General features: G+C 44.0%; 4 protein-coding genes across 9 annotated transcripts; 2 read left to right on the plus strand and 2 right to left on the minus strand.

The window, feature by feature from the left end:
• The first annotated feature begins 674 nt into the window (after window positions 1-674).
• On the plus strand, window positions 675-2,016 carry ankrd66 (ankyrin repeat domain 66). 2 transcript variants are annotated; one of them, XM_084014390.1, is made up of 3 exons: window positions 675-815; window positions 1,382-1,610; window positions 1,757-2,016. In XM_084014390.1, exons 1-3 carry the CDS (start codon window positions 677-679, stop codon window positions 1,917-1,919), a joined length of 531 nt encoding a protein of 176 aa, XP_083870516.1. In that variant the 5' UTR covers window positions 675-676; the 3' UTR covers window positions 1,920-2,016. The 2 variants fall into 2 exon arrangements, with proteins under 2 accessions (XP_083870516.1, XP_083870517.1); XM_084014391.1 differs by having other exon boundaries at window positions 1,382-1,662; window positions 1,757-1,898.
• A 318-nt stretch (window positions 2,017-2,334) lies between these two features.
• Window positions 2,335-10,245, minus strand: adgrf3a (adhesion G protein-coupled receptor F3a). Of its 3 annotated transcripts, XM_084014388.1 has the most exons (19): window positions 10,154-10,245; window positions 9,662-9,716; window positions 9,562-9,574; window positions 9,334-9,462; window positions 9,093-9,236; window positions 8,905-9,011; window positions 8,720-8,778; window positions 8,509-8,633; window positions 8,187-8,402; window positions 7,188-7,415; window positions 6,436-6,576; window positions 5,837-5,951; window positions 5,512-5,590; window positions 5,086-5,265; window positions 3,525-4,859; window positions 3,392-3,433; window positions 2,660-2,695; window positions 2,479-2,578; window positions 2,335-2,447 (listed from the first exon to the last, which is right to left on the minus strand). In XM_084014388.1, the coding sequence occupies exons 2-18, from the start codon at window positions 9,707-9,709 to the stop codon at window positions 2,525-2,527; spliced, it is 3,051 nt and encodes a 1,016-aa protein (XP_083870514.1). In that variant the 5' UTR covers window positions 9,710-9,716; window positions 10,154-10,245; the 3' UTR covers window positions 2,335-2,447; window positions 2,479-2,524. The 3 variants fall into 3 exon arrangements, with proteins under 3 accessions (XP_083870514.1, XP_083870513.1, XP_083870515.1); XM_084014387.1 differs by lacking the exon at window positions 2,335-2,447 and having other exon boundaries at window positions 2,468-2,578; XM_084014389.1 differs by lacking the exon at window positions 2,335-2,447 and having other exon boundaries at window positions 2,468-2,578; window positions 9,662-9,710; window positions 10,154-10,211.
• Window positions 10,246-11,660: 1,415 nt separating this feature from the next.
• On the minus strand, window positions 11,661-17,659 carry slc5a6b (solute carrier family 5 member 6). 2 transcript variants are annotated; one of them, XM_084014371.1, is made up of 15 exons: window positions 16,895-17,659; window positions 16,740-16,805; window positions 15,582-15,633; window positions 15,427-15,494; window positions 14,989-15,080; window positions 14,468-14,608; window positions 14,192-14,321; window positions 13,927-14,015; window positions 13,286-13,398; window positions 13,130-13,200; window positions 12,959-13,045; window positions 12,603-12,766; window positions 12,405-12,511; window positions 12,198-12,325; window positions 11,661-12,113 (listed from the first exon to the last, which is right to left on the minus strand). In XM_084014371.1, exons 1-15 carry the CDS (start codon window positions 17,240-17,242, stop codon window positions 11,979-11,981), a joined length of 1,791 nt encoding a protein of 596 aa, XP_083870497.1. In that variant the 5' UTR covers window positions 17,243-17,659; the 3' UTR covers window positions 11,661-11,978. The 2 variants fall into 2 exon arrangements, with proteins under 2 accessions (XP_083870497.1, XP_083870496.1); XM_084014370.1 differs by having other exon boundaries at window positions 14,989-15,143; window positions 16,895-17,658.
• Window positions 17,660-20,333: 2,674 nt separating this feature from the next.
• On the plus strand, window positions 20,334-23,889 carry cenpo (centromere protein O). Of its 2 annotated transcripts, XM_084014373.1 has the most exons (7): window positions 20,334-20,650; window positions 20,681-20,744; window positions 20,924-21,081; window positions 21,338-21,491; window positions 21,573-21,844; window positions 22,187-22,346; window positions 22,901-23,889. In XM_084014373.1, exons 2-7 carry the CDS (start codon window positions 20,723-20,725, stop codon window positions 23,008-23,010), a joined length of 876 nt encoding a protein of 291 aa, XP_083870499.1. In that variant the 5' UTR covers window positions 20,334-20,650; window positions 20,681-20,722; the 3' UTR covers window positions 23,011-23,889. The 2 variants fall into 2 exon arrangements, with proteins under 2 accessions (XP_083870499.1, XP_083870498.1); XM_084014372.1 differs by having other exon boundaries at window positions 20,334-20,744.
• Window positions 23,890-24,110: the final 221 nt, after the last annotated feature.

The raw sequence follows: 24,110 nt of genomic DNA on the forward strand, positions 1-24,110 counted from the left end.
GTGTTAGCCACTAGCTGGCCACTAACTAGCTACAAGCTATCCACTAGCTAGCACAAGCTGGCCACTAGCTATCCACTAACTAGCTACAAGCTATCCACTAGCTAGCTACAAGCTGGCCACTAGCTAGCCACTAACTAGCTACAAGCTATCCACTAGCTAGCTACAAGCTGGCCACTAGCTATCCACTAACTAGCTACAAGCTATCCACTAGCTAGCTACAAGCTGGCCACTAGCTGGCCACTAACTAGCTACAAGCTATCCACTAGCTAGCTACAAGCTGGCCACTAGCTAGCCACTAACTAGCTACAAGCTATCCACTAGCTAGCTACAAGCTGGCCACTAGCTATCCATGTTCACAGACCAGCTGTCAATTAAGTGTGCAGCGTATTAAGTAAACAAACCAAGCTCAATGTGTTGTATTAACATATGCTAATATTGCAATGTTTGTCTGGTGCATTCAGAGCCAAAGCCTGGCATACTGAAAAATAAAAAGCATTAAAAAAAAAACTCAACATGTACAGTTTAAAAGCAGCCAAAGTAACACAGAACACACAGTTCCCAGGTTTCCCCCGCAATACACCAGGTGGCACTATTTACCGTTTGCAGGCTCGGTCCGGTCAGCGCGTGACGCCATCTTGGGTTGATCCAACTGTTGCTAGGCAACCGCAGCAACGAAATGACAGAGTTGCACCAGGCGGCAGCCGCCGGGGATTTGGAGCAAGTCGAGGCGATTCTGAGACGAAATGAATGCGATCCCAACCAGAAAGACGTCGACTGGAGCCAGAAGACACCTCTTCACTGGGCAGCAGCTCTAGGTAAGTTAGAGGATCGGTGGAAAAGGGTCCCGGGTCCCGGGTCCGGTCTCCTGACTCCACAGGAGTCGGATATCATTAGTTTTACACCCGTCGCTGCTGCTTTGTTGACTTTTTAAGATACAAGTTCGACCAGAAAAAAAGCATATTAATTATTCAGGTGAGCTGTATATGATGGGGTTGAAAGATGAGCTTCTCAAATGATCAGAATTGCATATTAGGCATGTTAAGTTTTTGTTTAAGTATTGGAATTCAATACATTTTAAGTAAAAAAATAATAATAAAAAAAACCCTGTCAAATAATATTTGTGTCTTGATTGATAAATTATCCAACAAATTATTTTTTTCCAGTTCAGTTTATAAAACATCCCAGCTTCAGATGCACTGTTGGCGAAACACAGATATTTAAGTTGTGATGAGGAGCAGAAATTCGTGGTCACGTTGGAGAAACTGCAAACAGGCTCCTGTAAAGTGATTTTTATTTTCAGTTACAGTTATGTATTTAACAGTTATTCAGATATCACATTCTTTGGATCCCCCCCCCCCCCCCACACTGTGATGCTCTGCAGGACACACAGACATGGTCCGGGTCCTCATTGAGCACGGGGCCAGGCCGTGTCTGAGGACGGAGCACGGCTGGACTCCCGCCCACAGCGCTGCAGAGTCCGGCCGGCTGGCTGTGCTGCGGCTGCTGCACTCCTTCCACGCCCCCGTAGACACGCAGGACTGCTGCGGAGACAAGCCAGCGCGGCTAGCCCAAATATACGAACACCATGACTGCGTGCAATTCCTTAAAAAGTACCAGATGAGGACCGGTTTTCCAATTCTTATGTCATTCTCTGTCACACTGGTGCTCTACTTTGATTAATCACACTTTTCTTTCAAAAATGCACAGCCCAGTCACCTCATACGGTGACTTTGCGAGACCTGTTTTTGTGTTGCAGAGCAGAAGTTGAGTGCCAGGCCTACCGCAAAATGGCAGCCGAGAAGGGGATTCCGATGGACGACACAGACGAGGAGTGGGCAGAACGAGGCAAGCGAAATGAAGAAAAGGCAGCTTCTGAGAGCAAAACTCGCCTTTACGCAACAAAGGGTGTACAAGAGTGACATCCTTGTAGCCGTTTACAGTGTTTCTGTAGACATGACGTATGCAGCACATGCTCTCACCACCTTTGACATCAAGTTGCAGCTCAATTTAAAGTAAAGACAAGAACACAGGTCGAACATTTCTTGTCGGAAACACACAATTTAATCACAGGTGGTAAATAAACAAGAATAAAAAACAAAGTAGCAATATCAGTTGTGTTTGTGTAGTAAGTAAGTAAGTAAAATGTATTTATGAAGCGACGCGCTTTTCACAGGCAAAAGTCACAAAGTGCCTTACAAGGGCGTAAAACAACATAAAGGGCAAACAGAAAGACAGAAAAAGAAGGAAAAAAAACCTGATTAAGACCTAGACATCGAACTGACCTGTATGCACCAGGTCAACTCGATGTCCGTTTGAAAAAGTACGTTTATCTGACTTTTAAAAGAGTCCACAGACCGGAAGGCAGAGTGTACAGATTCAAAAGTGAGATCACCACGGGTGTTAAGGCGGCGGCATTATATTTAACATATGTGATCTGAGAGAGCGAGCTGAGGAATATGGGAGAAGTAGCTCAGTCACATATGTGGGCTAGTGTGTAGCTTGTTTTTACGTGTTTAAGGATTCTTCACTTCTTCACTGTTTCTAACTTTGTGCTGCTCTCGGTGGTCGTCGCTGGAGCCTGGGGAGCGGAGGAGAAGGATTTGTGAAATTCATCTACATCCACGTGTTTTTACACGAGCAGAAGTCGTAGCGAACGTACCTTTTTCTTTCGAAGATTCAGCAGCGCTTCACGGGTCTGTCAAAAGTGGAATTAAACATCATTAATGATGCTACCTTTGTTAAAAAAGAAAATCATACTTTTTTTGGTGTTTATATCATGAAATGTTTGGGAAGTGTTAGCCACTAGCTGGCCACTAACTAGCTACAAGCTATCCACTAGCTAGCCACAAGCTGGCCACTAGCTAGCCACTAACTAGCTACAAGCTATCCACTAGCTAGCTACAAGCTGGCCACTAGCTAGCCCTAACTAGCTACAAGCTATCCACTAGCTAGCTACAAGCTGGCCACTAGCTAGCCCTAACTAGCAACAAGCTATCCACTAGCTAGCTACAAGCTGGCCACTAACTAGCTACAAGCTATCCACTAGCTAGCTACAAGCTGGCCACTAGCTAGCCCTAACTAGCAACAAGCTATCCACTAGCTAGCTACAAGCTGGCCACTAGCTAGCCCTAACTAGCTACAAGCTATCCACTAGCTAGCTACAAGCTGGCCACTAGCTAGCCCTAACTAGCAACAAGCTATCCACTAACTAGCTACAAGCTATCCACTACTTGTGACAATGTTGTAATATGGATACACTTCCTGACTTCCCAAGACATTTTAAGCCTTTTGCATTATAATAAAGATCACGGAATGTATGCATCCGTAAAGGAAAAGTCGACATTTAGGAAAATCCGCTTTCTCGTCAAGAATTGTAGTAAAACCTCCTTACCAGATGGTCCCCCAGGCACGTGGTCAACAAAATGAACAAACCCTGCAGATGAAATGACAAGAGGTTACTGAGCTAGAAAGGAACCCGGTGCAGATGTTTGCTGGAAGATGATATATATATATATAAATCACACCTGGAAGGCGTTCAGCAGGGTGAAGGCGTAATTGGCCAAATAGGCCACGATTCCATTTGTGAGGTCGAGAAGCAACACGGCAAACCCCAAAATCCAGGTCACGCCGAAGATCGGCGTCAGAAGGATGACTGACCTCATGACAGTTATGGCGGCCTTTTTTTCCTTATCAGTCAATTTTTCTGTGATCATGGGGTTATTCAAAAGCTTGAGGATCACCACCGTCATGGAGAACACGTTGAAGAGGGCGATCATACCGATCGGTATGACGAACGTGTGGATGGATCCTTCCAGGGGTCCGGTGTAGCGCAGCCAGCAGGTGTCCCGGGAGTAGTACGTGCCTTCAGCGCCGCCTTTGTAGGTGAGAATCGTGATCGCCACGATCAGCAGGGGACACGCGTAGCCCACGAGCAACGACAACCTCAGGTACATTTTTTTGCTGATGTTGTGGAAGAGATAGACCGTCTGGTGAAGCAGCATGCTGCTCAGACACAGCATCCAGAAGAACATGGCCAGGTAACAGAAGTGCTTCAGCACCACGAAGACCTTGCACCACATCTCTGAAACGGCGGTCGGTTCGGCCGACGCCAAGAAACAGCAGTCAGCGATGAGCAAACACAGCGAGATGTTGATGTGGGCGGTGTGGCGCAGGTACAAGGTGTTCGTCTTGACCACGGCGCTCCAGACGGTCATCGCGATCACCAGATTGATAACGAGCGACAGGATGGACACGGACAGTCCGATGTAGGTGACCTGCGTGAGCCCAGTGATCTCCATCGGATACCGTTGCATCAGCATGGCAAACGAGGACAGATGCGTGCAGATGCAGAGTCCCTCGTTGGAAGCGCCCTTCCATACGCAGCCTACAGACGACCAATCCCTGGTGTCGTTGTCCCACGCGACGCACATTATGTCAGTGTTGCGAGGCCTCGGCTTGAACAACTGGAAGGTGATCTTCACCTCAAACGGATCCTTTTGTTGCCTTTCGGTCGTCGTCGACACAACGATGCTGTTGGGCTCGTACATCATGTTTTTGCGGGGCAAGTAGTTCCCCAGCTCTTTGAACCCGGCTGTTTTCACGGCGCCGGGGTCCGGACCGTCCACGACCACGGTGACGTTGAACACTGTGTTGCCACATCGTGACCCCCGTGTGGAATTGCATGCGGCCACCTCGACATTTTTTTTTTGAGGCGCGTACATTATGTTTATTTTCCCAATCAACTGCTCGACAGACTCCAGGTATCTCTCAGCCAAGGAATGGTTGCCTACGTCACTCTTTGTTGTCCATGAATCGTTGAGAGACTTGTTCAGCATATTGCTGGATGACTCCAGAAAGGCCTAAAAGAATAAAGTTGGAAAAATGATTGAGAAGGAACCTGGATCCGAACCCGACCCAGGAATCGAACCCGGGACCCTCTCGCTGTGAGGCGACAGTGCTACCGACTACACCACCGTGCAGCCTCAGCACATTCCACTAAGAGTAATTCCCTCTTTGCCGCCACATCGGAACCCCAATAAAAAAACGTACAACAAGGATAATAATCAAAGATCCTAGAATACTTACATTCAGTGCCAATTGATTATTTATGGATTTTATCTTTTGACTCAAAGTTTGGAGGACTTCAACAGATGCATTCATGTTGCCGAAAGTATTGATCATCTTTTCGTTATATGTGATATTCTGAAGGACGGTAAATACACCTGCCGCATTTCCATCCAGCGAGCCAAGTCCGATGTCAACAATCTGAAACAACAGCGATGATTTATGGATGATGAGTATTTGTGTCAAAATGGCAACATTAACTAATGCCAAGGATTTCATCTTCGAAATGATGAGGCAAAATATGTAATACATACAAATATATAATAGATGGATAATAAAAAAAAGACAGTCCTGTATAGTTATCATTTTGTAACCTGTATTTCTTCTTTTTTTTTCATCAAATGATGGAGATCTTGTTTATAATCCAGTTATGAAAGTGTTGCTTACATTTGCTGATTTCAGCAAATCTTCCACTTCCAGGTCCACACATGCAGAAAGCTCTGGTTCCCATGTGGCCTCTTCAGAGCTGAGATGATAAATCAATTCAAATGTATCGTCATTTTTAAGCAAAAACATAAAAAAGAAGAAATCCTAAGCATTGGACTCTACTCCTCATATTAAATGTGTATTTCTAAGTCTTCTGTGGTAGTAAAATTAACAAAATGCTTCATTATTTTCTGACAAGAAGACCAAGCAATTACTGGACTGATTGAAAAAAAAAAAAGCAGCAGATTATTTGCGTATAAAAATAATAATTAAGTCGCAGCCTTACCCAGAAGTGCATTTCCGATATCTTCTTCCTTTCTCATTTGTGCATTTCAACGTGGCGCTGAATCCAGACTTGGTGTCTTTCCAATCACCCTCAGCTGCACAGAACTGATCGTTTTCTGTATTGAAGAAGAAAACATTAGGCTTGATTTATGATTCAAAACACGTGTTAACAAAAGCAACTAATAGTTGTGCAAAGTCAAGGATCAGTTTTCTTTTGGTTGACCTGTTGACATCTCAGACATTTGCAAGCTAAAGCTTTACACGGGACACAAATCTCCTGGGTGAAAGTCCTATGTTTGTTTGTCTGTCCACCTGCCCAATGGTTTACATTGTAGTTCGGTGAAGGCCTGTTGCGTCTCATACAGATGCTAAAGGTCACCTTGGTGCATGGTATCAGACTCCAAGGGGGCGTGGCTTAATGCGGATATTTGAATTGGGAGTGAGGATGGATCGGTCATACATAATAAAACAGTTTGATAGTAAAATAGGGCAAGTGTAATTTACATACTGTACCAAAACTAAGCATTGCTGTAAGGTTTTCAATTAAAACCAAAATGTAACATATTGCCAGCAAATATTTTAACTGGCACTAAAACATACCGTATAAGACGTTGACATCAATTGAAGCTGGTCTCTTGTTGTCGCACCTGTTCTTGAACGTGCATGTCACTTGTGGTGCAGACTGGGGTTTATTACACATAATGATTATGTCAGCTTCATGTTGAGCAACTTCAAAAGGACCTGCAAAGATCACACAATGCATGGCGTGTAGTTTTAATGTCCCAGTCGGCAAGTCGAGGGCACTCTGTCAGATTTTAAATGTTTACAATTCTCATGCTCCTCCCCCACGACCACCGAGCTCCTCCCCCTCGACTTCGTGCCCTTTGAAATCCCTTGGATCACGCCACCTTTGAAACGCGGGTCCGATGTTGACTCTGGTTTTATCTTTCTTTTTTTCCCTTCTTTTCCACCGGTGTTTTCGTTTCCTTGGTTGTTTTGGACCTCCTCGTTTCGGTTTTTGACGAGGAATTGGAAGCTTGTTGCTATTTCCCTCCACCTCCCTCCTGTGATAGTGGTACGACCCGAGGGGGGAGGGGCTCTGTGTGTGCACGAACACAGCCCTGCGTGCTGATTGGACAGGACGATCCGGGCCTGTCGATTTTTTGCAAAATAAACAGGCTCTACTCGAAGAGGCGTTTTTTTCCCTAAAACCGGATGATTTATGTTGTTCTATCGGAGCGTAGTGTCGACTTCAGTGAAAATGATCAAAAAAATGTTGCCGACTGGAACTTTAATTTGCATGAGGAAGTATTGAGTGAACGTGCTAAGGAAACACGAGCAAATCTCCTTACCGGCAAAGACGTGCTGGGCGCTCCACTCCACCGTGTAGTCTTCAGTTGAGCTCTCGATCTCACAGCGGACGCGGACACTTAGCACACCTGAACCGGTTGTGCAGCGCGGGAATTCTGGTACCGTGTAGATGTCGACGGCCGGCAGGAGGGCTATGTCCATGTGGCCACTGGCTTTGTGAGTTATGTTGTATACGTCTGACATTTGACGATAGAAACACGTGTACTCTCCTGGGAACAAAAAGACAATCAAGATGTGAGATTACAACCTTTTAAGTTGACACGACAGATTATTTTATATCTATCAGATATAAAGCATGTTGTTTCTGTCCACCTGATGAATGGGGGGAAAAAAATTCACTTTTGAGAGTAACTGGTCATCTGTAATTACATTTCTAAAAGTGACCTTCCCAATTGTAGTATCTCAAAATCATACATACCGTGAATTATGACATTTGTCATAGTGGAACGAACTCACGACTAATGTCAGGACAGCAGAGTCACTTGCCATCTTCCAAAACAGGCTGAAGACTCACCTGTTCAGACATCACTCTTCGACTGACGTCGACTCTGCATAGCATGACCCGCTAACAACCCCCCCCCCAAAAAATAACACTTCTATGTTCTTACCTATAGCACCTTGATCATAGCACTAAGGTATGTTTGCTGAACAGCTACTACTTTACTCAGACAAGGACCTTACTCTTGTTTCATTTTTTAGCTCTTACTTTATCGGCAATGATATGTTGTGGTTTCTTTCTTTTGGCAAATGTACTTATTGTAAGTCGCTTTGGACAAAAGCGTCCGTGAAATGCCATAAATGTAAATGTCAATGTTGCACGGTGTGGTGGGCTTGTGCAAGTTATGCCACAATTCTTACGGGTCTCTTGCTGTTGACTGCCATACATTTTGTTTATTTCTTTATTTTTGAAATGTGGACCCCATGGTGGTCCACCGGAGGGGCGTGACTTAGCCTCTATACAGTTGCTGAAACAAGCATACCTGCCCAGAGCTCTGATAGTTCATTAATTGTGACGCTGGTCTTCATTATTTCTGATGTCACCGTTGATTCTGTGCCGGTGAATATCACATCAACTTTGTCCTGTCTCTTCAGCTGCCACACAGGGTTGGTGTTCAGGTCCTCCTGTGGTGTGCATGTGATGGTAGGCTGCATGTCGTTACATACGGGGTTACTTGGCATGCTTATGTCGACAACACCTGCAGAAAGTAAGAGTTGAATGAGTGTAGGATCCAAAGGATGAGCTACATCCAGAAGGTTATGATTTTTAGCAGGATTTCGGGGAAAAAAGCTACTGTAAATGACCTTTAGTCTCCAAGACAAGTGTTGCTGACAGCCTCTTGCTCAGGAGGGTCGTTTTGTCAAGCAAGTCTTTTTGTCCGATTCCGTCAGCGACGATCATATTAAAATCTGCACTGATGCTCCCAACCCTGAAAGACAAAGTATAGATTTCAGTCGCACATTGAAAACACATTAAAAGCAGATATGATTTGTATTAAGCAAACAAAGCAAGTACCTGTATTTGTTAATTGCCAAGGTGTCGAATCCCGTCAAAGTGCTGTACACCGTTTTCATCTGCAAAGCAACAACTCATTCACATCGGCACGCTCTTGGCAATTTGACGTTGCTTAAATGAACGACATTATTCCCGATCTGATAAAGGGAATTCGTTCAGTAAACGTGCTGTTTATTCATACATACATTTCGTAACAAGTTATTGTTACACTCCTTAAATTCCTCAGAGGCTTTTTTTTTCAGACAATTGTAATACTCCAGTCTTGTCAGGGTAATGGATCCGTTGAAAAGAACTGTGAAAAGAAGACGATGCATGGGTTAGTACACACTAATACACACACATGCACATGGGAACGCAGTAAATAACCAAATACCTCTTTGGCTTGAAACACACACGTGAGCCGAGCTGTCGTTGAAGGTGCATTTCCCTTCGACACAACAATCCTCACAAGCGTCATCGCTCCATACGAAGGGCGGCTCACATCTACACTCAGTGTCGGCCCGGACTCTCTCACAGACTAATTAAGAAAAAAAACACAAAAACATCATAGCTCAATCTGGGGATTACTTATCCCACCCATCTCTCTATAATTAAATATTGGTATAATAGTTTACTTGTTGTTATTTGAAGGTTGTCAACTTTCAGGGTGTCGTTCTTCACAAAGGGTTTCAGATGCGCGGTTATGTTTGCGATTGCACCTTCCTCTATTGTCAGGTTGAAATAATACATCTGTGTTGAATTTTCTGAAACATGCAAAACAGAAAGACATCAACCTGAAAAACACCCGATCATTCAAAAAACTCTGTCGATGCTTATTTTGAAACTCGTGACGATCACTTTACCTTCTCCGGCAGCCTGTAAAAGTCAAAATAAAAGAATTCAATTTAATCCTGCAATTTTGAATTTTAAAGATTTTAAATGTAATCTTATGATACCTGATACCTGACAGATGTTTAGTCCCAGGATGTAAAGAACTACAAGGGTCCACATCCTGTCTCTGCAAATAATGAATAACATAACAAACATAAGTATTGGCCCTTGGTTAACGACGATGATATAATAGGCCGAAGGTACTGTGAACATTAACAGTTTAACACTACAACCCGTTAAGTGTCAGACATGATTTCCATTAATTCTGACTGCGAGCACTTTTACACAAATGTGTAGATAGATAGATAGATAGATAGATAGATAGATAGATAGATAGATAGATAGATAGATAGATTATAAAAATACAATAAAATACAAAATAAGCAATAAATATCAATATAAACATAAAAATGTAAAGAAATACCTGAGATTGAAAAGTGAAAAACACAGTGAAATCGTATCAGCATTGTACGTTTCATTGTAATTGTTGGAAACATAACACAATGAAGAAAAATAAGCCATGTATATTATTGAAATAAAACCAATATAGAAAGATTACCTAACCTGTTTTCACGGCGGTCTGTTCCCAGGAATGACAGCAGCACTCTGACGCAGCTCAAGCAGCCGACAAGGAAGTGGAAAACACAAGGGTGGTATATCATCAGTGGCTGGTCGTGTTTATTGAGGGTAGACATGCAAAGGCTCGTATGTGGATCTAATTTGACTTTCAAAAATGGTGACTAAATATGCAATGTGTTGTCACACCATATCAAACCGCTCATTTTTTAGTTAAAATATCAAAACAATTATCGGAGGTATTGCCAAACATGCAGAGTTCCCAGAGGATGAATCTCAATGACTTTAACTTTTTGTGCCCGTCAATGGTTCAAATGTTCAACATCTTATTTAAACGTGTAGTGGGAGGCACTCTCGCCTCACAGCGAGAGGGTCCTGGGTTCGATTCCCGGGTCGGCCCCGGGTTTCCTTCTGTGTGGAGTTTGCATGTTCTCCCCGTGTAAGCGTGGGTTCTCTCCGGGTTCTCCGGCTTCCTCCCACAGTCCAAAGTCATGCAGGATGGGGATAGGTTAATTGATGACTCTAAATTGGTCAGGTGTACCCTGCCTTCGCCCAATGATAGCTGAGTTCGGCTCCAGCACCCCACGACCCTGAATACAGGATAAGCGGTAGACAATGGATGGATGGATTTAATGAGCTGCTTTTTAAAAATGTATCAAAGCAATTAAGTGTATTTTATTGATTGATTACAGATTCCATTTTGGCCACTGATATTTCTGAATGTTATAAAGTATAAAGTGTGTATGTTTGCAGGTGCAGCGGAGTTGACTGAATGTCATGAGAACGTGCGAGAGGCAAAGTAAACAGTGCAGAAATATGACCCGTGACATGTAAATAAGCAGAGCACACAGCCTGTATTTGGTTGTGGACCAGCTAGAATTATTATACAACCATGTATTTCTGACTGGGATGTAAGCGGAGCACAGAGAAGCTTTGTTAGGCAAGGCGAGTCCTTCCCACGCCAGAAACTCATTTGTTTAAAAAAACAATACAAACTGTATGATCTATTTATTGGGAATGCAGCAGGTTAAAGCCCAAAATTATACATTCTATTAGATCAGACCGGGACGTTACTAGGATTTAAAGACAGGGCGGTCTTAGCCCCCAGGAGAAGCTTACAAAATCTTTGTTTTGTATTTTTTTAGTACTGTATTAGAACCGTATGTAATTCCTCTCGCCATTAGATAAATAATGTAGTTAGATTACACAATTATCTATACCCTTTCATCAGTATGAGATTATTCTGAAAATAAAAACTAAATATAAATGAAAAATAAAATAAATAAATAAATAAAACACAAAATTAATAAAAAGCTTAATTATTGGGGGGGGCTTGAGAACAATTTAGGGTAGCTCCAGCCCCCCTAACAAAGGCCTAACAGCGTCACTGGATCAGACCTCATCAAATGTTAACGAGAGTCTCACGTTTCTGACAAAAACTCACATTTGTTTAAATACTGCATTACATATAAATAAGAGAAACAATACAAAGGGATATTTACAAAATCTTTAATCCTTTTTTTTAAAGATTTGTTTCAGTGTTTGACCTGCTATACAGACATAATCCACTCATACATTCTTAAAAAAGGGAGGCACTATCATGTCACACAGGATCATTCGTACAGCTGCAGTATAGTGCTAAACAATAGTCAAGTATAATCAATCGAGCAATCAATACCGGTACAAAACATTTTAGTAGCTCTACTGTTCTCATAAAACAGTGTAGTGCAGTTTGCCTTCATCGTTTTCCTTCTTGTACATGTACACATGCAAGGAAGTGACTCAACGCATCGTACTCTTGGGATCTGTGATGTCACACAGTTGTTTCGTGCTCCTCGTGAGGCGTTTGAGCGTCGGGGAGAAAAGTGTCCGTCTCCTCCGGTGACGATCCGTCCTCTGGTGGGCCGGCCAGTCCTCTGCTCTCGTTGTGCCTCTGTTGCCCCGAGCGCTATGAGCAGAATTTAAAAAGATGATTGAAGGGTAAATACAGATAACACAACAACTTCTCTGGTCAGGACTCATGGTTTCTTACTTTACTGACCGTTTGTCCCAGTGGCGTCACGCAGAAGAGCTTATTTTTGAGGCGTTTGGGTAGAAAACAGAGCAGATTTCCTAAAGGATAGATGGTGCCTGGTGTCACATGTTCTTCCTTCATTGGGCCTGAATAGAAAACAAATACATGAAAACATTTAAAGTAAGACTAAAATGGATTGTCCGTGTCGAGAAAGAAGTCGCCCACCTGTGAGGAAGCTGATGATCAGGCCGATCAGAATGACTGCAAAGCAGCTGAATCCGCTGTACCACATGTAGGACAAGGAGTAGAATCTCTTCAGTCCCGAGGCTCGGCTAAGGGACGAAACGGAGAGGATTCAGCTGCCAGAGATCACGCTATTTATGAGCACTGCAACAACAAAAACACACGGCGCTTTCCGTGTACCTCAGAGTGGCGTTGCTGTGAATGGCAGCAGTTATGTTGTCTGCCAGCAGGGCGGCGCTGCAGTCAGGCGGCAGCATTCTCACGCCGGAGCTGCGAGTGACGATGCTCCCGATGCCGACCCAGAAGACCAAAGCCATACCGGCGCCCAGACCTGCCAGCGCTCCCTGAAAACAGGAAAACTATGACTCAACACAGATACCGGCGGGACGATGCCGTGACCGATACAATGAGCTACAGACTCATGAGGGGAGAATATAGGGTTTCTATATTTGAATTTCAAATCCACGAGTCCTCGAAAACAATACAGTGTGTGTACAGTATTTAACGACAGATCTGATTGACGGGGTTCAACTTACGGTGGAGTTGGCCCACGGGAAGAACATCCCGAGACAAAACAGTCCGAGAACGGGACCGCCGACCATCCCGAAGATTTTCAACGCCACCTGGAGTTCAGTCATAGCAACGGTCAGCGCAAAGTAATGTGAGGAATGCTGGGTATTATTTGATCACGTGCGCTGGGAGGTTACCAGAAGGACCGAGTCGTCCATCAGGTGAGTGACAAAGGCCATGGCCAGACACAGCAGCCCGTAGGACATCGCTTAGAGGAGACAGAGGGCGAGACTTTAGCACCAACGTGACTATGCAGCTCCGTATCGCACACCGATGAGCGTCGCAGAGCTCACCTAAGGCTTTGGACAGCAGGGTTGCTCTCGCCTCGGTCATGGCGGGGAAGTGAGGCTTGACGAGGTCTTCCATCGTCACGGTGGCCAGAGAGTTAAAAGCAGAAGAGATGGTGCTGCGCAGGAAAACCAAAACATTAACCGCTAATTCTGAACTCACTCGATGCAAATTAGAGTCAAATACAAGAAACAAATTTCATATGAATGTAACATTAAAAACGTGAGGAGAAGATATGGATAAAAGCATTCTCATGAGCTTCAAATAGGAATGCATTGTACTTTTTATTTTTTAAAGGGACGGGAACATTTGACGTGATTTACTGCATTCAATAACCATGATGGATTATAAACTCGGTTGCCAGTTTATTAGCCACACCTAACTGGATCTGATGCAGTATAATTAAAACAGTCCTGCAATAAATCCCACCTTCATGAAGGTTTTAATGCTCAGTTTTTATTGGAACGGTTTCAGAGAGTCCATTCAACTGCATGGCCATTTTGAAGGACGTAGTCCGTGCATTAGATTGTATCTTTGTAGCTGAAAGCGGCGCCAAAATCAAATTCTCAAGGTGTGAAAAGTGATTGCTCATTAAAAATAATTAGTCAAATCAGTTTAGGTTGTGGACAAAGAAATGGAGACGTACCTGAGAGCTGCACTGAACAAACACGCGACAAACAGTCCAGGAAGTCCAGGCAGACCTTGCAGCATATCCATCACAAAGTATATCACCATCTGGGGAAAACGCATTATTAAAAAAAAACCCTGCATAACCAGACATGACATCCAAAAGAACGTCTTTTAATGTATTTTACATAAATCTGCATGAACGTATCCTTCTCACTAATGTCTTGAGATAAATAAAATAACAACCACATCACTGATTCCATGGGTCACACACTGAAACTGACCGCATCCCTTGAAGAGGTGCCCAGCTTGACGGAGTGATCCTCTCCACAGTAACGTGCGAACATGACGAGCCCCATCACGCAGCTGAGAGCCAGAGATAGCTGCAGCGAGGGAAACACCATGTAGCAGGACCTGCAGACCCGACGGTGGCGATAAAAAGTTTGAGGAGCATCCGAGAGCTAACGGAAGCTTTAAGAGATATTTTTCACACTTGAATACAAAATAGAAAAAGGCATCAAAGTGAAAGTAAACCCATGAGAATCTCCGGTCTGACGTACCTGACGGCTTCTTTCTCTGAGCGTGCGCTGAGGTACCGTTGGACCTGAGCCTGGTTGACTCCATACAGGGACAGCATGAGGAAGACCCCGCCGACCCCCAGAGTCCAGAAGGTGTGTCTCTCTGTAGGATCTGGGTTTAGACTTCACATGAGATAAAAACACAATTCAATGCTTGAGAACCTTCACTGTTATCTAAGCTGTAATAAATAACACGCATGTGAAGGAGTTTATCTGCACAAAAAATAATTTGTGCAGATAAACACAGATTTTAGTGGAGAAGAGAATGAAATTGTCATACTTTCTGTCCCCTGATATACTCAGAGGTATAAAACCATAGACCAGCTAAAGGACTATAATTACATGGAACCAAATAGAAAATCATCTCCTCTGTGGATTTGGTGGACAGATGTTGGCATCTGCAGAATTGACTTCCACTGAAAGAATGACATTAATCACAAAGCATTTCCGTACAGATGTCCATTCCAGATGCGGGCTGACCGCAAACTACGGCATGGACTCACTCGAGAGCAGAGATTCGGTTTCCTTCCCAGACTTTCCTCCAGACTTCGGACACTCCTCCAGTCCGCTGCACTCCCACCACGATGACAGCCATCTGCCCTGCAAACATCACAACAGTCTGAAAGACGTCTGTCCAGATGACAGCCTTCAAACCACCCTGTCAGGAGCAGGAAAGACACGTGGGAAATTAATCTTATTCTTGATTCAAATGCTGCATATCCGTCTCTGTAAGCCGTTATTTTAAGACATTAATATCTCGACATGTGATTTATTATTATTTTGTAAGGTTTTGCCATTTTTCTGAGAAGAATTATAGCATTTCATGGTTTGATCAAGCAAGAATTAAAATGATAATTGTGTGGATTTTTTGGGAAACGGTGATAGATTCAAATCCCGGAAGATGAAGTTAAGCTGTATGATAAATGACTTTAATAACTCACCAGTGTTGTGTACAATGAGCACACTAGTCCAGTGGCCAGCACTGTTCCCCACAACTCAAATCCAGTCACTGAAAGGAAACACAGCGACACACTGAACCACAGACCTCACTATTAATAATGACTGAGTCCGAGTAAAATACATGAACTTTTCTGACCTGCATTTAGTGCAAAGGCAGGAGTATACACACAAACGCCCATATAGACGACCTGTAGCAGAGCAAAGGACAAATCAGAGACCAAAAATCTGTAGAAAATAAAGATATTCAAGGCAATTAATGAATGCATCTTTCTTCGGGGAGTTGTAGTTTTTGGAAATATGCTTATTTGCCTTCTTGCCGAGTGAGATATGAAGATTGATACTCTCGTGAAGATTGGTGCTCTCATGTCTTTGGACAGAACCGGGTTAGCTGTTTCCAGTCTTTATGCTAAGCTATGCTAACCTATGCTAACCTAAGCGGCTGCTATTTTTTAGTTTAGTTTAGCTTATTTGACAATCCGTTGAAATACATGTTTTTATACAAATCATGCATTAAAACAGTGTCAAGGATAGCACAAAAAGTCATAGACTTATTTCCATTGTGGTCCCTGATCTTAACGTACATATAAAAACACTTAAAACACATAGCACACTCATAAAACTACATGACACATTACACAAACTCAACAAACCCTCCCACCCCTACCTACCCCTCCACCAGCCCACCTATAGTTTGGGTCGTTTGGCCTATTCTAGTGGGTTCTTTAATCAATTGTTTCCAATCAAATAATTTGCTACACCTAGTAAAGGCCTTATACGTAGGGCAGCTCTTGTTGGATACATCTGTATTAAAATCACCCATGAAAATACATTCACTTTTTGCCATACCGCAGCTATTCAGTACATTTTCCAGACTTTCATAGAATACACTTTGATCCGGCGGTCTATAGCACACGCCCACTAGTAGGGGCTTTGTTTTGGGCAGGTGAATATCCAACAATAAAACTTCCAATGTCCTCGTCCCAGTCCGTCCTAACAGTAAAGTCAGTACAGACCTGAGAACTATCAATGTCAAAATTCCACGTTTCTGCTCTCAGTTACATTTTGCTCACAGCTGGCTGCAAACTTGAGCTTTTATCGCAAATTTGGGAATCCCTGACCTCAGATGACCTCACATGAAAATGATCCGTTAGTTCGGAGCAGTGAGATGCAGAGATTCTAAATCTGGTCAAGAGAGACGGATCGGTGTATGCAGCCGCCCCGAATCAAGATATTGGGAGAGAAAAAGGTGGGATTGGTGCACTCCCCGCTGTATTGTGTGACGTGTTGCACCCACCGTCTGAAAGATGAAAGCCAGAGTTCCACAGACGCGCACCGCTCTGCTGAAGCGCAGTTCAAGGTACTGCAACAAAAAAACGACACAAGAACTCTCAGTCACGAAGGACACACACCGTAAACTCATTCCAATCCAATAGAACTGCTCTCTCATACCTGGTAAGCACTGGAGAGACGCAGTCTGTACAACACAGGAATGAAAACATGAGCCGGGATGAGGAGACCCAGGAAGTAGGCACAGCCGATGAACCAGTACTGAGTGCCGTGAGTGTAGATTTCTGCCGGTACGCCTATGATCGCCACAGCAGACTGGAACGAGGCGATGAGCGACAGCGACACGGGCAGGCAGCTCATGCTCCTGTCTGCCATCAAGAACTCCTGTGTGGTGCGCTGGCGCCCCCCTGACAGAGCGTAGTACAGCCCGATGCCCATGGAGGCGGCGAGCAACACCGCGAATATCCCATAGTCCACGGGTGTGAAGTGCTTCTGGTCGGACGGGTCCATGTCGATTGTCTTTAAGTATCTGCTGCAGAAGGTTTGGTTCTCCTGCAGACGCACATTCAGACTTCTGGGAGACGCCTTTGTCCACACCCATCAGTCAGGGGGGTCCAGGAGCCTTGAAGAAAGGACACCAAAACACTTGATTACACAAACCTCGGTATGCGAGAGAGTAGGATTGTCGGAAGCCAGCTGGACAACTTTATTTTAGACACATCACTTTGCTTGACGGGCAGAAAAATCAGCCTACATGCCCCACATACTCTCCTTATTTCCTGAATTCCTCCGAGCGGTGCACAGGTTTCTGTTCCTTTCCACACAGACAGAAGGTGAAATCAAGTCAACTGTTTCCAGCAGAAAGAAGATTGTGATATGAGACAAGCTCCAGTCTGCACACAAGCTAAGGTCAAGCAAACTGTGTGTCAACTTTGCCCCGCTTGTGCCGAGCCAAAAATACCGACGACTGGTTTGGTGTTAAGGGGGAGGTGACTGCCTTTTTGCATACTGCGCCATAAAAAAATAAAAACAAGCAGCAGCCACCAACCCTCAGAGGAAGGTCAAAAGCAACACATGGGTGTAGATCTGAAACGTTTCCACTCTAATTTACTCAGATAATGCAGTTATCGACACAAATCATTTGAGCAACAAAAGAAAAGGAGCTGAATTATCAATTATCAAAAATTTGCAACAACATTGATGATTGCTTTACTTGAATTCTGAGTAATTTTTCAAGCAAAAACACCAAATATTTGCAAAAAAAAGTCAAAGGATAAATTAAAAATGTCCTGATGTTCTGAGTTGTAATGCAGGAAATTACTTTTACTTGACCCTTGTGTAGTGTTCATATTGTTGTTACTCAGCCAGCGTTTGTGGGTCTGATGGACCCGTTGCATTTTGTGGCTTTTAATGCCTCGCAATCAAACACTTTTATGTTAAAATACTGAACAGATGTTTACCTTATCCCAATTACAAGCAGTATAAACAATATATATGGTTAATATTTGCCCTTTACCTTCGTTAGGTCACATTTATAACTTATTATTTAAAACATAATAAAGAAAATCAATTAAAATCAAGATATGAGTGGAAACAAATTTACAAGTGAAGCAAGGTTTTTCCAAAACTACTGACTTTTATTTCTTTGAACTTGAAATTTAACCCATTCGGGTGCACAACACAAGCTGAACACATGAACACAGAGTAAACATAGCAGTCAAGACAACACATCAGCCCCATTGAACACATGGCCTTTAGCCACTAGCCTATACAACACACGAGGGGCAGAGCTTTACTGTGTGTGTGTTGCAGATATACTTTTTTGCACTTGATGCATGTATATTGTGTTTTCCTGTCCATCTTGGGTCCGCACACTTCGCACCGCTTCTTCTTGTTGCTGGTGTTCACAACCTAGAATAATGAAAAGATCAGGAATTTTACTAACACCTCTCTCTCTCTCACAAGACATGAGTGCCAGACATGTACTGCAACAGCATCACACACTTACTTCAGGCTCTGCAGATTGTGGTTCTGTAGGTTGGGTGGACAGGGCACCAGCATTCTCCTCCTGAATCCTCCTCACCATGGCTGCAGAGGCTGGGGGGTTCTGGGGGGATATGTTTTCTTCTCTCGATTTGTGGTCTCACCAAATGCCGTTCCCAGATCCTCAAGAAAGAGCCGTCTTTTCTGGAGCTTCACTCGTTTCCACTCTGGGTTCAGTGCCATCCAAATGACAAAGGCATTGTACAGCTGAGATCACCAGCTCGTCCATGTTGTCTACCCCTCCTTTTGTGGCATTATAATCCATGATGATCTCTGGTTTGTGATGTTCCTTCCATCCCCGTGCAGTGTACTCATGAGCACCACATTCTTGCCTTTCTTTGGCACTATAGGATACCAGGGATGTGTCAGCCGTGTATACAAACTTGGAAGACTTGACAGGCCTGTTCTTTGAAGTCAGCAGTTGAGGTGGGAGCTCTGACCTGTTTTTCCTTATTGTTCCCACCATGGTCAGCTTCCTCTTCAGGAGCTCCTGTCCCACTGTCTGCTCTCATTTTCTCGCACATTTGACCCTCTGATGTTCTGTGTACCTACACTCTGTCCTCCTCCTGTCTGGGCCTGCTGTGTGTGTGTGTGTGGGTGCGTGTGGTACACAGAACATCAATTTCCACACTTCTATTAGCCCCGGGTCCAGTGGACCCGGACATCTTATATGTAATAGAAATGTGTAGGGGGGGGTGTATGGTGTGTGGTCATTAAATATGTATTCTGATATATGTTCTTCACAGAAAATGAGCCAAAGTCAGTGAGTCTCAGTTTGAAAAATTAATTAATTGTATCATCTTTCTTTTAATAAAAAATGAAAACGGGTCCCACCACAGACCCGAACGCCACACAGACACTGCTGCGGTAACTTGAACGATAATTAATCAATCAATTAATCAACTTTCATTGTCAAGACTCATGGTCCATTAAAAGACGCAAACAAATACATACAGAAACAAAAGCAAAGACACCACAATTAAAAAAAAGGCAATTATACCAGTGTTTCCACATGGGTGACTGCTGGTATCACACAGTACTAAGTCCAGGATTTGACAACAGCATATTGATAAAATTACATGAAGCAGTCAGTCTGCAGATGCATGTGTACATCAAATTTCCCAACAGTGCATGAATCGTGTTGACTCCTATCATACAGTTTAGCTGCACTGCTCTAACTTGTACCCATCATTATAGGCGACTTGGAGTTTCTGGAGGCTAGACGTGTTAAACTTTGGACCACAAGGGGGCAGTATACAGAGGAGTACAGTATTCCTTAAACAGGCTTAATTTTACATTATCTAAGCACTAGTGGAATTTCCTAAACAGCACATCTATTGATTAACGTATGGTGCCGATTTGAATGCGCATGCGCGGGCTGCGTAGGGAAATAAACCAAATGCAACCAGTTGCTCTCAACTCTCTCTCACTGCTGCTCAGCTGGACCGAAAGTAAAGACGCACATGAATGAAACGCGTGTCCATAACAAAATCTCGTGACGTCTGAAATGAACTGCAGTGATAAGAGATGCGGACACGTGAAATAAACAGACCCACCTTCACATTCCAGCGTCAGGGGCACCATGCTGCCTTCACGGACACATTCAAGAGCGCCACGTTTCGCTGAAAACAACGGATTTGTGGCTAAACACGAGAACACAACTCGCTCATTCTCTACGCGATGACGTGTCGCGTCGCTCCGACCTCCTTCTGTTGTGTTCTCACACAGTCGAGTTAAGCTAATTCTCCCTAGCACACTGGCTAAGCCGTCTACATGTGAACGTTGCTTGGAATTCTCTTCCGGGTTTGAAGCTGAGGGAGGGGCGAAAAATGATGACGCGACAGCCGCCAAACTCAAAAACCAAAACAAAACCCCGTCAGTTAGAAGTGGATGTTTTCACGCGAGCAGCTAACGGGTATTATTAAACGCGACGCAAAGACGGGAGTGATGGAGGGCGCGTCCACGAAAGGTAACGTCAGCTAGCTAGCTTACAGGCACGGCTAGCTAGCTGTCTCATTAAGCTAGCTAGCTAGTAGTTTGTTGTGGCGATGTTTGTTGTTAGCTTAGTGCTAGCCGAAGAAGAGAAACCCCGCCACTCCGGCCGGTAATGATCCTAATATCAGCTACTTTACGTTACTTCCTCCGCAGGCGTGTTGAGCCACCTGAGTCTGCTGGAGGTTCAGGCGAGAAGCCGCCGAGCTCCGCAGCAGCCGCAGCAGCCGAGCCGAGTGAAGGAGCTGAAGGCTAAAGTGATGACGCTGAAGATCCAGAGAGACCGACTGAAGGCAGAGACGGAGACACACGAGGTGAGCTCATCATGTTGACCTTTTGTTTTTAGAATATAATACATTGACGTGGAGTAACAGTTCACAAAAAAATCAACACGACCTTGAAATGCAAAATACACAATAATGACCATATAATACTATACAATGATGCTGATAACACTTTTACTGAAGTGTGGTTTTGAAGTTGCCCCACTAACTTTATTTCTGATGCTGCGTTTGTGTTGTCTTGTCTGCGTGGGATTCGTTGGGGGCTGACTACGCCGTCCTGACACAGATTCTCCAGAAACTGAGAGCACGTATGGACAAAAAGTGCACACAAGAAGAAGAAGAGGAGGAAATGGATGAAGGCTCTGAGAACTCACAACTACTGCAGCTGATGGCCAGACACACACAACTGAAAGACCTCCTGCAGGCTCATCATGTCATCGGTACTCTCCTCATCCAGCCAGCTATTATTAATGTTGATGTTCTCTTGTCGATCTTTAATCCTCCGTCTTGATGTCACTCAGGCGGGTACGGCGTCATGAAAACGCGTCACGGCAAAGGAGTGTGTGTGTCGGTGGCGACGGCCTACGACGGCGTCTACTTAGAAACCTACAACCTGGAGATGGACCTGAAGCCGACGCTGAGGATCACTCGTCACAACGTCCCCCCGTTCATTCCTTTAAACGACCTGGCCCAGCAGAGCAGCATGCGGACAGACATTAGGACCCTTCTGGACCCCCTCAGCCAACATCTCAACGCCTTCGCTGGTCGCAAGCAGCAGTTGAAGCTCGTCAAGGTGCCAGATGCTGCTTTTTTTTTTTGTGAAATAACTTCCTCACAAATGTCTCAGAGAGCGGTTTATCAGTAGCTGTGGTAGTGTCTGCTCTCGCCTCACCCTTGAATATGAAACAATTAGATGGAGGAGGACAAACAAACACCCAAAGCTGATATTAACAACTAGTCACAGTCTATTTGGCCTTGTTTAAAATGGATATTGCAATTTGGATATCACTCTGTATGTCTGTCTGTATGCATGCATCAGCTGATACTTAATAAGCACATTTTGTAATGTAATAATTGATGATGACAGAAGTTTTGTTCTGGTGTGATGACACGCTGTCCTCCTGCTGGTTTATAGGAACTCCATAAGTCCGTGGAAGTGATGGACAGTAACGTTTTGTGCTCACTGCTGGTGCTCATGTTCACGGTGCCGAGAGTGAAGACTGCTGTTCTCTGCACGCTCGACTACGCCGACCGCACCCGATGTCTTCCCTCGCGAGTCCACTTTGACTGTGATGGTAGGATTCTTATACTGGTCAAGTTTCCCAAGAGAAACAAAAGCAATATAATCCATAATCCAAGGTGGCTGAGGTTCACATGAGCCTCCGTAGTCTCAGTAGTTTAACTATCGAGTCATTTTAGCTGTCGTTCTAATTTAAAACTTCACACTAAAGATGACGTAATTAGTCAATTCATCAATCAGTCCATTGACAGACATTTTCAGGAGGAGTTTGTCAGGCACAAATATCAAATATCCTCTGGTGCTCAGCCGCTCAGATGTGAAGATTTAATCAACACTTAAAAGTAACGGTACTTAATGCAGGACGATGCCTTATGTGACTGTTATACTCTCATCTATTTTAATACAGCTCAAATAGAGCAATCTGATTGGTTATGAGGTTAAATATGTCATGGTTATGCTAATTCTGCTTACTGTTGGACCAACCTACCCGTCGCCATCTGATTGCATAACAGCAGGATTTTACTGTTACACTTGGTTGAGGTGCTAATTCTTACTATTTTTTTTTTATCAGACAGCAACTAATGTCTCACTTTTTGTTTTTTTTTGCAGACAAGAATCTTCCTGATTCTCCAGAGTGGAATAAAAACCGCAGCCTTCTCATGGAGACGCCTGTTCACAGAGCTTTGACGACCATGAGGAAGATGGGCGGTATTCTGTAATTTATTAAGAAATATAATGATACATTTTGACACAAAACATGTACATTCTCATTGTTTATAATAAAATGCTGATAGTTAAATGTTCTTTTCCTTGCTGTTTCGTCTGTGAGGAGAATCCAGACTCCATGGAGGTTTCACATCAGTCCCCACGTTGCTCTGCTCCCTGAGCGTTTCTATGAACGCCGTCACCCTCTTGTGTAGCGTCTCCCTCTGAAGCTGCCTCAGCCTCTCCTTTTCTTCTCGGGCTTCCCGCCGTTTCCTTGCCAGCTCCTTCTCTGATACCGAATCAATAGCTGCGATGTTTTTCATCTGCCTGAGAGACAGGCCGCTCTGGGTGTTGCCTCGGCGTCTCGCCGACACCGACTCACGTCCGATTTCTTCCATGGCGACGTTGACCGTCGCTTTAGGCTCGACCACTTTCGCCATCACGACTCGCCTGTGTTCGTCGGTCAGCGAGTCTCTTCTTCGCTGCAGCGTTCGGCGAGTGTACCTGTACTGTTTGTCCAACGTGTCAAGTTTCTGCTGGAGATCCCGGTCTTCCTTTTGGTTCAACGCTCTCAGATTCCTCTGCAGCACACGAGTCCTCCTGAAGCAACGGTCCACGGTGTAATCCATGTGTCTTTGAACACAACTCCTTTCCCTAATTCACTCACTTTATCCGTTTTTTAAATGTAAAGCCGTGGGTTCTTACCTGGTTCTCTGTGTGTTTGCTGCTATGGCTGTCTCATTGTATGTCATATAATAGCCTATTATATTTGAAGTAAAACAGATGGGATTGTTGGTCATTGTGTACTGTCGCATTCCTGAGAGAGATTAAATTTCAAGAGTGCCGTCACGGGTCTTTAGGTAGTGCTGGAATATTTCTAATCCTAATACATGTCTAGGATTTATCAATACTCTGGTCAAGACATTTGAACTCGCACACATTTTTTTAAATGTCCTGTTATTTATTAATTGTTCAGTTTTATGTCCTGTTAATTTTGTCTCCCCACGTGTTTATTCTCTAAGGAAGCGTCTTATCGAGTTAATTAAGGTCAGAGGAAACGAGACGAAGATGTCGACGTGAACTCTGGGAAATTATAATGGGCCTATTTTTATCT

The sequence above is a fragment of the Eutrigla gurnardus genome, assembly GCF_963514095.1.
Source record: "Eutrigla gurnardus genome assembly, chromosome: 7".
Lineage (NCBI taxonomy): Eukaryota > Metazoa > Chordata > Actinopteri > Perciformes > Triglidae > Eutrigla > Eutrigla gurnardus.

Coding starts and splice junctions, on each gene's coding strand:
- slc5a6b (XM_084014370.1), bottom strand. CDS start 17,242: ATGGACCCGTCCGACCAGAAGCACTTCACACCCGTGGACTATGGGATA. Junction 15,144..15,426: donor GCTCATTGTACACAACACTG/GTGAGTTATTAA, acceptor TGCTCCTGACAG/GGTGGTTTGAAGGCTGTCAT. Junction 14,609..14,988: donor AACCGAATCTCTGCTCTCGA/GTGAGTCCATGC, acceptor TCTCATGTGAAG/TCTAAACCCAGATCCTACAG.
- adgrf3a (XM_084014388.1), bottom strand. CDS start 9,709: ATGTGGACCCTTGTAGTTCTTTACATCCTGGGACTAAACATCTGTCAG. Junction 6,577..7,187: donor CGCCCAGCACGTCTTTGCCG/GTAAGGAGATTT, acceptor TGATCTTTGCAG/GTCCTTTTGAAGTTGCTCAA. Junction 5,266..5,511: donor ATTTGCTGAAATCAGCAAAT/GTAAGCAACACT, acceptor CTGTTGTTTCAG/ATTGTTGACATCGGACTTGG.
- ankrd66 (XM_084014390.1), top strand. CDS start 677: ATGACAGAGTTGCACCAGGCGGCAGCCGCCGGGGATTTGGAGCAAGTC. Junction 816..1,381: donor TCACTGGGCAGCAGCTCTAG/GTAAGTTAGAGG, acceptor GATGCTCTGCAG/GACACACAGACATGGTCCGG. Junction 1,611..1,756: donor TGCGTGCAATTCCTTAAAAA/GTACCAGATGAG, acceptor TTTGTGTTGCAG/AGCAGAAGTTGAGTGCCAGG.
- cenpo (XM_084014372.1), top strand. CDS start 20,666: ATGTTTTCACGCGAGCAGCTAACGGGTATTATTAAACGCGACGCAAAG. Junction 20,745..20,923: donor GGAGGGCGCGTCCACGAAAG/GTAACGTCAGCT, acceptor CTTCCTCCGCAG/GCGTGTTGAGCCACCTGAGT. Junction 22,347..22,900: donor AGTCCACTTTGACTGTGATG/GTAGGATTCTTA, acceptor TTTTTTTTGCAG/ACAAGAATCTTCCTGATTCT.